General features: G+C 45.7%; 1 protein-coding gene across 1 annotated transcript in view; it reads left to right on the top strand.

The window, feature by feature from the left end:
• ctif (CBP80/20-dependent translation initiation factor) overlaps positions 1–11,770 on the top strand; it is a 56,396-nt gene extending 44,626 nt beyond the window's left edge. The window contains exons 8-9 of the mRNA XM_066646384.1: positions 4,090–4,143; positions 7,628–11,770. Of these exons, the coding sequence (XP_066502481.1) occupies positions 4,090–4,143; positions 7,628–7,843 (270 nt within the window). The 3' untranslated portion in view covers positions 7,844–11,770. The remainder of the gene's footprint in view (positions 1–4,089; positions 4,144–7,627) is intronic.
• The last annotated feature ends 2,261 nt before the right edge of the window (positions 11,771–14,031 follow it).

The following is a 14,031-nucleotide window of genomic DNA, read 5'->3' as shown; positions in this document are numbered from 1 at the left end:
TGATCAGAGAGGGAGAGAGAGGCTGCGGTGAGATGGAAGAGACTGATGTTTTCTCTCTGCTGTGTTCTCTGTCAGTGGGGGGTGGTGTTTGATGTCTGTCTGCCTCCACGTCCTGTTTAACATCTTAAAGCACGATGTTTATCCTGAGCTCTTATTCACTGTGAACACACACACACACACACACACACACACAGGAGTATTCACTAATCCTTATAGACACACATTCTGAGGACTTGTTCAGTGTTCTGTGATCAGACTAAGTCTAAAAACATGGGATGTAATGCGCCGTTCTGATTCTGCTTCTACTTTAGAATGGCCCCGCCCCTTTGTCTGAGTCTGTCCAATCACAGCGCAGGACCCGTGTTTATGTGAGACCACAAAGACGAGGTTAAACGCAGCAAAACGGACACAGTGAGAGCTGAGTAAAAACGGAGAAGAAGGCTAAAAAACATAGCTTCTGCTGCTGTGCACTCAGGGTCGGGGCGAACAGCGAGCGGCTCATTATCATTTAAAGGAACAGGCGCTGAAAGCGGACGTTTTGAACAGGGCTGTTTACACGGGGAGAACGCTGCTGCATGTAGTGTTTTGACCAAAGCAGGTCACAGATGGTTCAAAGATGAATATGGCTAAAGAACATATGCCTCAGTGCCCTTTCATGCTTCTAAATGTACATGTTTTTCTCGGTAGGACGTGGTGGTCTCGGGGCTGAAGTGTTAACTTGTTTCCCACTGTGTTTGGTGGCTGCTCTGGGGTTTTAAATTCCAGACTGTGGTGAGGGTTTGCCTGTATTTGGATGAATGCAGTAAAAATGTTTTTGAGCGTCTGATTCCACACGGGGTTCATCTCTCTTGCATTGTGTGTGTGTGTGTGTGTGTCTGTCTCCTGATGTCTCTCATGGTTTGTGGTTTCTATGGATAGAAAAGAGGAAAATCAGAAGGAGAAGTGTTGTGTTGTTTCAGTGGATCGCTGCTGGTTGCTTAGAGCAGAGAAATGAAGTCACTCGTATCACGATGGTGCTTTCAGCTTCGGTCCTGCTTTTAAAGTCCTTCTCAGTGGCTTTAGTCGGTTACATTGTGACACATTAATAGCACAGTAATGATAAATAAATGCCACAAACACTGTAAACTGGGTTTGACCCAGTGACTCGTTCACGGCTCCGGCCCGAAACCCAGCTGCTTTGGTGCTGTAGCTTTGACTGACTGGGGCTGTCTCTCTGTACGCGCTCTTCTGTATTCACACGTCCTCACGTTCTCGCTTCACGGCTCACGTTTTATTCTAATTCTCAAGAACAGAAACACCAAAGACTGTTAAAGTACCCCAGTGTTGCTCCTCCATGATGTGACCTGTAAACAACCACCACCTGAAAGTCCCATCATTCATTGCGTCCCATTCTTACGAACTTGCTCATGCAAAGACGACTTCTCAAGGACATTGTCGTACACAGAGTCCTACATCCCCCTTGTTCAAATACAGCTTTAAAGCAACACTAGGTAAGATTTTGTATTTTTGCTTCTGCCCCCACCCCCCCCCAGCTACCCTAAGAAGCTGCACTTAGGGTAGTTGTTTACTACCCTCGTCCCAAAGTTACATAGTGCAGTTTCTGCAGTGCTGAGCCTGGAGTAGCAATGACAGAAGCTCTATTACCCCCGTATACAGATGAGTGATGCATCACAGTGATTTTAAAGTGGTAATTTTAAGTAGAAAATACTACCTAGTGTTGCTTTAAATTAAGCTCATGGGAGAGGGTTGAATAAACCAACAAGCAGCAAACTGACAAAACCAGACACAGTGGAAAACCTCAGTCCCCTCGAAACAAGAAGTAGCAGAGGAGTAGGAAACCTAAACTAGCTCTCACATAAACGCGGGTCCAGCGCTGTGATTGGACAGACTCAGACATGGGGGCGTGGCAGTTTTAAAGCCTCCGTACTTGACATCAGAGGCAGAGCAGAACCAGAACGACTCGTTTTAACCCATGTTCTCTGACTCACCCTAGGGAAGCTTGGGTGTCTGCTGGGAGTGGCGAGGATTGGACCAACAGGGGGTGCTGTCCCCATGGTCTGTGTGGAACCCAAAGCCTAGGTGTATTGACAGGGGCACTGTACTGAACTCATGGTGGTGTTCCTTGATTGAGACATAAAACCAAGGTCCAGAGTTCCCGGAAAACAGTGATAAGACATGGAGTAAATGAGCTGGTCAAGGACACAAACAATACAACCCAAGGCAAAACACACGCAACGACAAGGGCTGTAAATACACAGAGCAGGACACGGGGGATCAGTCGTAACTCTAGCGACTGACCCCTCCCAGCTGACCCCTCACAGCTGATACATGTGACACAGGTGGGGCAGGGGAAGGATAGACATCAAAGGGGATGAAAATATAAAGTAACACTATGTCATTTATTTTTTAAAGTTAAAGTTTCTTAAAGTTACAACTTTAAAATCATTGTGAAGCTCCACTGAGCTGTAACAGGGCAAAACAGAGCCTCTGCATTTGCTACTCAGGGCTCAGCACTGCAGAAACTGCACTATGTAACTTTTGTAGCGAGGTAGGAAACCACCCCCTCCCTCCTCCTCCTCGTTGATTTACACTAAGGGGAGCCCCAGGAGCAAATAAAATTTAAAAAATCGTACTTAGATTTGCTTTAATATAATATTAATATTGACCAAAATGTTCACGTTTATTAGTATTATTCTGGGATAGTTAAAATATACTGAGATGGCAAAAAGTACTGATACACAACCTGAAATAAATTCACCACGTTTTATATTAAGCACAAATAAATTTAGTAGCACTATGTACTCATTTAAATAAAGTTTAAATTAAAACAGACCCAAATAAACAATAAACGCTGCTGTTTAGATTTGTTTGACTTCTGTAACGCTGTAAAAGTGTGAGGAAAAAGACAGTCGTTAATCTTACATTTAGAAACCTTGTTTTTTGTTGTTTTTGAGGAAATAAATTTACTACAGAGACAAAAAAGAGAAACGTTTATGTCAAACAGCTTCTAAAGCAGAAAAGGGAATGCGTTTGATTGTAACAAACTATTTAAGGTGGAACTTGATGTTAATGTTGGCATCAAAATGTTACAGAGCACCATTTAAGGTGGAAAGAGGCTCTTTCCTTCACAAATTAAGGTGTGAGGGCCCTTTAATTTACTTATAGTGCCATTTAAGGTGGAACTGGGAATTTCCTGAGATGTCCTGTTTGTGGTTAAAAATGGAATGAAATGACTAAACCAGCTCATATGTTTGTACAAGAGATTCAGCATCCGTTACAGTCTTCACTCACTCTGGTACGGTGCCCAATCTCATCACCCCTCCCCTGGTTCCGGGGGTCCTTGGTGAGGAAAATCAGGACGGGGAGGTGAGATTGGGCACCACACCGTGGCTCTGTCACTGTGGCAAGTTTCCTGTAGGCCGACGTTACGTGTGGCGCGAAGCTGTTCCTGACTTTGGTTGATGCTGTAATTTACACTGAAATGGTATCACTAACATCAGGAGTTTGAACTAGGTTCTTCTGAGACACCGATAACCACGTCTTTTCTACACGAAATAAAGCATGACCCCATGGACGAGGGAGGAAACGGGACAGGGCGCTACGTTACAACATGATTATTATATTTGATTCACAGCCATTGCTTGTTTGTTATCCATTAGGATAATGTTCAGTGAGGTATGCTCTCAGAATTCCTGAGGAATGTGTGGAGAAAATCCCCAAACATTCAGATTGAATCCTGGTGGAACCTGAGATCACGATGTGTTTGGATTGACTTCCTAAACACTTACATAGAGGGAAAATATTTGGTGATTAAATGATTATTAAAAGAGTTATGAGGCTTATTTAAGCCTGGTGTATTTCTCGGTCGGACAAGAGCTGGTTCTACAGGAGACACACACCGTCTGGAAAAACACAGTAGTGAATAATAAAGGAACACACTTGATAGAAGAGGTCAGCAGGGGTCAGCCTCTCACTGGAGCACTTGATTTTTCTGAAAGGCCCTTCAGGTCGGACATCGTTATCACTGCCCTGTATCTGATCTTTACTAAACTCTCTCTTCTTTTGTGTGTGTGTGTGTGTGTGTTTCAGTTGCTGGAGTCAGCAGAAGTGAAGGAAGATGCCGTACTCTGCTGTTCGATGGAGGTAAGGGGGTAAAAGAAACGATGGAACAGCTCTTAAGAGCATTCCAGCATTTTTCAGCCTAATCTCTATCGGTCATATCTGTAGCAGACGGTCAGTTCCCCCTGAGAGAGTTTTCAATACACACCCCTGGATGATTCAAAACACACTCACAATGGAAGTCTATGGGCAGTGGCAGACCTGTGGAGATTAGCATTTGATGAGGTAATAATTCATGGGGCTGTCTAAACATTTGCATTATCCTCTAGAGAAGTTAATGGACTTGGTTAGCCATTAGCTAACCCCTAGACTGAGGTCAATCCCCAGTTATGCCTCAGTTGTATTCGCTGTTGGGACACACCTCCTAATCGTTTTCATTCAGTCCCATTGCCACAGGCCTGTAAAATCAGTCGGGTAGCCTTGCATTCATAATATTTCTTCCCTTCTTCCCTCCTAGATATTCCACAATCAATTGTGAATGGTATTACTGAAAAGTGGCTGTATTTAGGAACCACAGCAACTCAGCCACAAAGTGACATAGCTGAGTGCTGAGAGGCACAGTGCGTGAATATCGCCAAAACTCTGCTGATAACTGCAGTTCCCAACCTCCTCAATGCCAAGTGGTGTAAAGCATGCTGTCGGTGGGTGACTCTGGTGGATGGGTTTGATGAGCGAGTCTAGGTGTGGTGAGCGTTACCTGCTTGACTTCAATCTGCCAATCCTTAATTCTTCAGCATCCCAAGACATTTTGGACAATTGTGTGCTTCCAACTTTGTGGGAACCCGCTGGGGAAGGCCCTTGTCTGTTCTGGCGTGACTGTGCCCCTGTGCACAAAGCAAGGTCCATAAAGACATGTTTGATTGAGTCTGGTGTGAAAGAACTTGACCGGCCCTGACCTGAACCCAAATGGTGTTCTGTGCTCTTCTGGATGAATGCGCAAAATTCCCACAAACACATTCACCCCAACATCGCGTAGAAAGCCTTCCCAGAAGAGTGGAAACTGTTATCGCTGCCAGTACGGATTTAGAAGGCGATGTTATAAATGTCCTGTAGTGTCCCAACACTTCTGTCCATGTAATGTCTGTCACAAGTCGGAAAGTTTGGTTCTTTTGGGAGTACAGGGAAATGCGCTGTAAGGACCCGCACATGACAGAGGCAGCAGATAGATCGAGGTGAGATAAAAATACTGGAATATTCTTTTACGCTCCTCTGAAGTGAGTACAGCACCACAGAGAGTACGGCGCATTGAGCTGAGGCTGAGACGCTGCTGCCGGGGGCTAGGGAACTCTCTCTCTCTCACACACACACACACAGAGAGAGAGAGAAAAGAAGAAGCAGAAACAAGGAACTGTGGGAGTGGGACCTGTTGTCTGGAGCTCATGGGAGAGGTGGTGGATTCATTAATAATAAATTAGATCAGAGAGAGAGCAACTGAAATATAGGAAAAGAGGGATGAATAAAGTGAAAGAGAAATGGAAAGAAATACAAGAGAAAAGAATGAGACAGAAAGGGTATAAAAGTCACAGAGAGAGATACAGGAGACTGCAGCAGACTAAGGTTCTTTTAAAGCAGAGAGGAAGGCGAAGGCAGGTGAGCACACCTAGAAATCCCACAGACAGCAGCCACGTGTTTATAGACAGCACACACACACACACAGTAAACAAGCATATATCTTTAGGCGTAAATCTTCCTCTGTTAGTGTTCTCCTCCAAGCGTGTTGAGCTCCATTGATGTTGGGCTTGTGTCTAATTGAAAAGGCCTGATGAAAGCACAAGCTAATCTTTAGCCTCCTGACTTGGTAACATCATCTGAGGGAATGGGGTTCAGCTCAGCAGTCATTACGCTCTTCACACACACACACACACACACACACACACACTCCCATTTACATAACGCTGGCTGGTGTGGCCAGCCAGACTAATGCATGGACCCAGCCAGCTCTCCAGCAGACTATGAATTACATCTAATTACCTTTCAGAGTGTAATTAGGAGTCCCAAACTCCTAGGTGTGTGTCGGGTGTGTGTTTGTAATTACCGTGTGTTTTGGGGTCCTGAGTGGGAGGGGGGGCACGGCAGGAGCGTACATAACTGCTTTATAAGGGGGTAGAATATCAATAATTAGTTTGCGTGAGGTGATGTCCCGCAATAACTCCTCATTTACAGAAGCAAACCCCAGGGTTCACAGCGTCTAATTTAACCGTCTCACCATAACGCAACCAGAATAACACTCAGAGTGGGACCGGGCTGGAGGTTGTATGGGTTCTGAAGGTTCTGGAGTGTGTGTGTGTGTCGCTGTCCAAAGAAAAGCTTGTAACTTTTACAGAAGGAAAAAACCTTAACTTTCAGTGGATGTCAATGTAAGAAGATTTTATTCCAAAACTTTTGAAGCATTTTGATTGGTTCATTCCTCATTTACAGTGTGAAGAGCTTCTGTGCTCAAATGACATTTAAATTAAACATGCGCATAAACTGAGATACTTGTTTTTCTTTGAACAGAGAAGTGTAGAAGATTGTCTTTTAGAGCATCACAGAGAGAGAGAGAGAGAGTGTGTGTGTGTCTCAGCTGAAGAGAGAAAGCCTGTATACTGATCAGGAGGAGACGCGTAGTCTAGACAACAAGATGTGTTTCTCTCTCTCTCTCTCTCTCACACTTTCTCCAAATCTCTTGTTCTCTCTCTCTCTGTCTCTCCCTCTGTCGCTCTCTCTGTCTCCCCCTCTGTCGCTCTCTCTGTCTCCCCCTCTGTCTCTCCCTCTCTCTCTCTCCCTCTCTCTCTCTCTCTCTCTCACTATATCTAAATCTCTTGTTCTCTCTCTCTCTCTTCCTCTCTCTCTCTGTCTCTCTTTCTCTAAATGCTTTCTCTCTCTCTCACACACACTTTCTCCAAATCTCTTGTTCTCTCTCTCTGTGTCGCTCTCTCTGTCTCCCCCTCTCTGTCTCCCCCTCTCTCTCCCTCTCTCTCTCTCTCTCTCTCTCTCTCACTATATCTAAATCTCTTGTTCTCTCTCTCTGTCTCTCCCTCGCTCTCTCTCTCTCTCTCTCTCACTATATCTAAATCTCTTGTTCTCTCTCTCTGTCTCCCTCGCTCTCTCTCTCTCTCTCACTATATCTAAATCTCTTGTTCTCTCTCTCTCTCTCTCTCACTTTCTCCAAATCTCTTGTTTACTCTCTCTCTCTCACTCAGTTTCTCTAAATTCTCTCTCTCTCTCGTCTAGTATTTGCAGGCCCAACACTCTTTATTCTTATCACACATGCAGCCGTGACCTCTGATCCTTCTCCCTCTGGCTCCACCTCCCCACCCATCTCTTCTCCTGATCACATGACCCCCTCCATTTCTCTCTCACTCTCTCTCTCTCTCTCACTCACTATATAAATCAGTGTAAAAAGATTTGATTAATTTTGTCGATTCATCATGACATTTTTGAAATTGTCACTCAGTGTGAAGGACAGCTGCTGTGTTCAAATGATGTAGTAAAAACGTGTGTGTGTGTGTGTGTGTGTGTGTTTCAGCTCCAGAGCGCAGGTCGTCTGCTGGAAGAGCAGCTGCCGGAGATGATGACGGAGCTGCTGGCTGCGGTCAGGGACAAGATGCTGTGTCCGTCCGAGTCTCCCCTCACTCGCTCTCTGCTGATGGAGGTCATCGAGCTCCACGCTCATCACTGGAGCCCACTCGAGGCCCTGACCACTCAGTACTACAACAGAACCATCCAGAAACTGACCGCGTGACACACTTAACCTTCACTCACACACACCACACACACGTGGGCGAGGACGCAGTTCTGCTACAGCACAGGGCTGGACAGGGAAGGGAGGATGGGTTTACAGTTGAGTGAATGAAAGGGTCAGTAGAAGGATGAATGGGTGAATGAATGAATTTGGTAGAAGACGTGTGAATGGATACATTTCCTCTCCCCCCGCAGTGGACAGATGAAGGGAGGATGGGCAGCCGTGTGGATGGATGGATGGATGGACTGTGGATAAGTGCTTGGGGTTGGCCTAGGGGTCGAGGGTGAAAGGCTAATGACATGCAGATTTGAATGAATATGTATGCGGCCCTTGTTGCATGTTAATGAGGCGCTCCAGACACGAAGCCAGACGCCTCTTACCTTAACAAACATAAAGAGATGAACACATACATAAACATGAGCGCACACGACGAGCTTTTAGTTCAGACACAGGCCACGAGGCGAGGAGCAGCTGCTCCAAGAGACGTGAGGAAACACGGCGCTGGTTCAAACACTAAAACACACAGAGACCTGTCCTTCACCTGGTGATTCAGGTGCGCTCTGGACCCACCGAAGTGATTACAGCTGAATGAATGAATGAATGATCTAATGGAACCACTACCAAAGCTCTCCCAGTATTATTTAAAGTTATATTAATGTAGCTGCTTTTATTTATTGATCTTTTATGAAATGAAGGCCTCTACCCCTTGTTTTCGAGTGTCGTCTTGTCCCTTACAACCAAGATACCATTTGGACATCAGTGTACCAGCGATGTTTTATGCTTCTTATGAAATAACGGGACACTACACGCGTTCATCATAGATTTTAAAAAGGAAACACTGCTCAGCGTCTCGCCGGTAACCCTCCGTTTGGAGCGTGACTCTGAAACATCTGAGTTTAAAGGGCCATCTCGCCCTCACCCTTCGCCCTACCCCTCTGTCCCAACAAGAACTGAGATGCCCCACCTTAAGCAAAATGGCGGTAATGGGGCTTTTCCATTGCATGGTACCTACTCTACTCAACTGGGCTCTACTCGGCTCAGCAGAGCTGGCTCCTAGGGATCCACGGCAACTTACCGCATAGCGCCCACTGTTTTGATTCGGAAGGCCATTGTTCTTCAGATGGCAACCACACACACACACAGATGCATTCATACACCTGACACTAACGTGAGTGTGTGTGTGAGGTTCGGACTCGAGATGCGGCAGCGGTGTAGGTGGTCTGTGTCTGATCCTCAGCTGTTAACATCAGCAGAAAGGAGGGGGTCTTTTGTGTATCGTGTGCCATCCATCCTCCCTCTGTTCATTGCTCTCTTTGTGCCCACGCTCTCCTCATCCTCCCCCTCCCTCACCGCCCCCCTCTCCAGACACGTGTGCGCGTGTCATTGTGTCGCGAATCCTGTCCCCGGAGCACATCAGTCCCGTCTAGCCGAGGTCAAGCAGACAGCCGGCTTTTGTCTCACACACACACACACACACACACTCGGCAGATGGCCACTGGAGACTAAAAGGCCAGACGCACACAATCTCAAGCCCCTTGTCCTCATCCACACCAGGCCAACCCAGCAGGAGGGAGAGTGAGTTAGTGTGTGTGTGTGTTTTCAAGGGGGTTTAGTGGGGTACGGATAAAAGCATTACACGCTTTGCTCCTGGGCCCTTTGTTGTCGTCCTCCCCCTTCTTCTTCAGGTCTTGTTTGTTTGTTTGTTTTTTTATTCCGTCTCCCGCCGCAGTGCTCCACCACTGCTCGATATGTATTCCTATGTATGATATTGTTATTATAATGTTGTTATTATTATTCTCTGTTCATTGCTTTGTACTTTGAATAACGATGTATGTTTTAAATCCACGTGTGTTTCCGTGCAGCACTGCCCCCCCACCCCCCACCCTCAAAGACCACCCTTCAGTTCTTAAGCTACACTCAGGAGAGCCGTTAGGAAGCGAGCTTCACTTCTCAGCTCTTCTTTTGTGTCTATTTCCTTTTCTCAGTGTGGGCTTCCACACAGCTTCCAGGGGGAGGAGAGGGGGTCAGCAGGTTCTTGTCCTGCACGGTTTTTACGAGACATGATCCCAAACATCTCCTGAAAGTGAATAGCTTGTGTTTTAAGTTGAAGCATATTGGCATTTTTCCACTGCATGTTCCCTGCTCGGCTCTGCTCGCTCCGTGGATCCGTGACCGACGAAAGAATGCAGCAACAAGGAAGGAACAACCTCTACTGATCTGTCTGAACTGATGACGGAGCTGTGTTCAGTCCCAAACAACTACAACAACAACAACAACACACCATGAGTAACGCTGTTCCCGCTAGACACGAGATTTGAGGTGTTTCGGGGGCGGCCAGTAGAGGCCAGTAGAGCTGAGTAGTGTCTGTACATTGCAGTGGAAAAGCACCATCAGTGAGAAGTGAACGAAGGGTGGTCTCTGTGTTCCGCGCAGTGCTGTACGATGAAGATGAGGAGGGTTTTAGGGCTAGACCTATTGCACAGGTTTGATTTCTTTTATTTTGCACTGTTTTAAGGCGACAGCTTCGGAAGTCGAGAGAATTCCTTTGTGAAAATGTGATCCGGTAGGTTGCGGGCGGGAGAATGAGCCGCGGATGTAGGATCTGATTTTACGTCTTTGTTTTTGGGAGAAACTAGTGGCCTTTTGAAACTTGGGCAGGGTTTTAGTTTTTTTTTTTTTAGTTTAAGGGCGGGGTTATGTTTTGGAGGCGGAGCCTGAGACCGAAGCTCAAGGGCTGTTTGGAGACCAGTGGTTTTACATGTGTTCTGCCCTCCTTGCCCTGCAGAGTGCAGTCTTCTGAAACTTGACTTCAATGACTAAAGCATGGCTAAACTCAACTGCGCTCAGCTGAACACCAGGCGTTTTTGCAGTGGACTTTTAATTTTTTATTTTATTTTCGTGGAGTCTTTACTCAAAACGTACACGTGTTTGCTTTGGAGAGTAACACAAAACAGCGACGTGGAGTTGAGTGGGTTCCTTTGCGGCTGAACCGTGAAATCCTTTAACAGTATATAGCTAGTGATCGTCCATTACTCTGGGCTTTTGCAATCGTGTGTATTATGATATATAACACAAGCCAGCCATCTATTTGTTAATGGCCTGCATGTAATCATATATATATTAGCATATATGAATATTAAAATGAGGGGAAACCTTAGGAAATATTTCAGAGATGAAGCGAGTAGTTGGTGGCCTTCAGCTGTTTTATGTTTAGAGGGTTTTTTTTTTTTTGGAGTGGGCAAAGACACTATTGTGTACACACACACACACACACACACACACACTTCCGAGGTTTCCATTGAATCTCCGCTGGCAGGTTTGTGTTCATATAATTTCTTGTCTTGCATCAAGAATCTCAGAAGTGGAGCACACGTGAGTTTCGCACGCAGGACTCACGTGTGCACGATTGTGTTTTTTTTTTTTTTTTTATTAAACGTATAACTCTAGGTTTGTATTTTATTTAATTCTAGTCGTATTCTCAGTCCTGCGGCAGATTGAAGCCTGAGTAGCTGTGCGTTAGACTCCGGTCCACTTTCAACACAGGCCTGCTGCCACCTCTGACCTCTGCGGTCACGCGACCCATCGAGACCATTGAATGCGCATCCCCCTCATTTGCATTTCATTACAATTGAAATGAGATGTCGCCACGGCAGCCTGTGTCGACCAAAAAGAAGAGAGAGAGGGGAAAAAAAAATAAAAAAAGCTGTGGAACTGGACGTAACGGTCATCGGTTATTGTTTTTCTTTTTTTTTTTTAAAGCAATTGAGAAATAAACTAACAGAAGCGAGAAGTGAAAAGAGGATGTGTGTTCTGATTCTTTCTCTAACTGCAGTTTTAATGAAGTCTGATAATCACAACAACACCTTCTCATCATTTACGCAGCAAGAAGATAACAGCGGCGTTTAGAGTCAGTCCCGTTTTAATCAGAAACCACCTGCTCTTTACACATCATACAACGATGGACCAATAGAAATGCTCTAAAATGAGTCGGACGTGAGGGATTGTGGGACTGTGGCGATGAGTAAATAAACATTACTTTCCAAATAATAATGGAGTACAGTGTAGAACTTTCCAGACAGTCTTCATTCGAACAGAACTAGCTTTAGATTAGAAATCTGTGTTTCTGTGTGTGTGTCTCTGTGTGTGTGTCTGTGTGTCTCTGTGTGTGTGTCTGTGTGTGTCTGTGTGTGTGTGTGTCTGTGTGTGTCTCTGTGTGTGTGTGTCTGTGTGTGTGTGTGTGTCTGTGTCTGTCTGTGTGTGTCTATGTGTGTGTGTGTGTGTGTCTGTCTGTGTCTGTGTGTGTGTGTGTCTGTCTGTGTGTGTGTGTGTGTGGTCTAGATATTCATCACATTGTGGGGACTTGTCCTTATGGGGACCGTTATCATCTCCCCATGACGTAAATCATTATATTTTAGGAGGATGCGTTATGATTAACGTCTGGGTAAGTCTCCACAAAAAGTCCTGAGTCAAATGCTATGTTCAGAGATGTCCGATGTCTCTAATCGTCCAGCGTCAGGACCTGCCCTCACTCATCAAATCCTCAGCACAGTGTTCCTGAAGAAGCTTCCCTTGCTGGAAAATGAGCACAAACTCCAGATGACCCCCCCCCCCCCACACACACAACTTTTTTATCATTCAGAAAGTTTGAATGAACAGGACTTGACTTAGACCTGGCCCTGAACCTACTAAACTAATCAGCGCCTCAGACTGCGGGCTGCGGTCGAGGGACGGGTCCCTGGTTGCATCCACACTCTCCTTGAGCTTAAGGTGATTGATTGACTGGCCTTGCCTTTTGCTAGCCCTTAACCCAAGCCTGCAGCTCGCCTGAAGCTTTAGCCCCATCAGAGGTTCTCTGAGTGTGGGGGGTGATCCAGTGAAACTCCCTGAGGTGGCTTCAGAGAAGAGTAGGGTGAGGTGTAACACGCTTTAAAGGCAATGTTAGCTTTTAAAATTCAGAGGATATTTCCTCACCATTTGCTGCTCTCCAGTCGGTTTGTTCCGGAAACAGGTCTGATGTGTTTACGAAGCCCAAAAAGGTCCCGGTCCGGTACGCTAGGCTTTCTGTCTCTTCTCACAGCAGAGAAATAGCATCTGGAGTTGTTCCAAACACTGAAAAGCATGAACCAAAACAGGCATATTGTCCTTTTTCTGCTTTTTAAGTGGGTTCTAGTGACATATTTTTACTGTTACACATCATTTAAGGTGGAACTGAGTCTAAATTCAGGAGAGCGCTAACGGCATGAAAGTAAACACAGACCCAAAGTGCTACCAAACTGAACAACTCGAGTTACAAGTGAGATTCTGTGTTAATTCAAACTCCTCTTCAAACACTGCTTTCCACCTTAAAAGGCACAGACATTTCCCCACAATCACAGCCCTTCCCTTTAACATGGTCAGCGCTCCGTCTCAGCGATGAGAAGTGAGATAGACACGTATTTGGAGATGGTGTGTACGGCATGTGATTAATGCAGCGGCGCTGGAGCGCTCCTTATCTCTTTATCCGTCACATGGCTCGGGTTGAGTGTTTTTTTCCGAAGGCCTTGGAATACTTAATGTATTCATATATGAATTTATGAGCGCGGCGGATCGGAACGGCGAGCCCTAGGCACCTTATTAGTACGTCTCTGTGTTTATGGGCTGCCTCTCGCCGTCTGCGTGGATCATTAATGTGATTAGACTTTAATCCCCAGAGAGGTTGATCCTGCTGCTCCAGGATCTTCTCACTCTGCTTTCTTTCCTGAGAAGAGCTTCGTCGCTGCGCCGCGGCCTCATCCTCTCCCTACGCACTTCTCTCATCGAACGCAGCAGTACGTCGTCTGAAAATGGACTCGGATCTGGTCCACTTTGCCAGACCATGCTGCCACACTAACACTTGTGGGTGTAGTTTCTATTTCTGGGACAAGTGTCTACAGAATTAAAAGCAGTCGGCCAAGTGCTCTGTGGGAGATGAGGCTCGGTTTTATTGATTTATTTTTATTTTTGTTCATTTTTTTACATATAATTATTTCATTTATAGAGTATTTTTTTTACAGCTGGTGTTGTCTCAAAGCAGCTGTAAGTAAGCATCAAAAATGTGACAATGGCAGTAAAAACAGCTCCCTCAGAGCTTCAGGAAGAAACCTTGAGAGGAACCAAGAGTCAAAAAGGGAACCCAGCATCCACCGGCGCGAGAAAAACAGAGCCGTGTT

Source organism: Hoplias malabaricus, chromosome 15 (assembly GCF_029633855.1).
Source record: "Hoplias malabaricus isolate fHopMal1 chromosome 15, fHopMal1.hap1, whole genome shotgun sequence".
Taxonomy (NCBI): Eukaryota; Metazoa; Chordata; class Actinopteri; order Characiformes; family Erythrinidae; genus Hoplias; species Hoplias malabaricus.
Note: the sequence above shows the minus strand (reverse complement) of the source record. Positions and strands in the feature narration are given on the sequence as shown.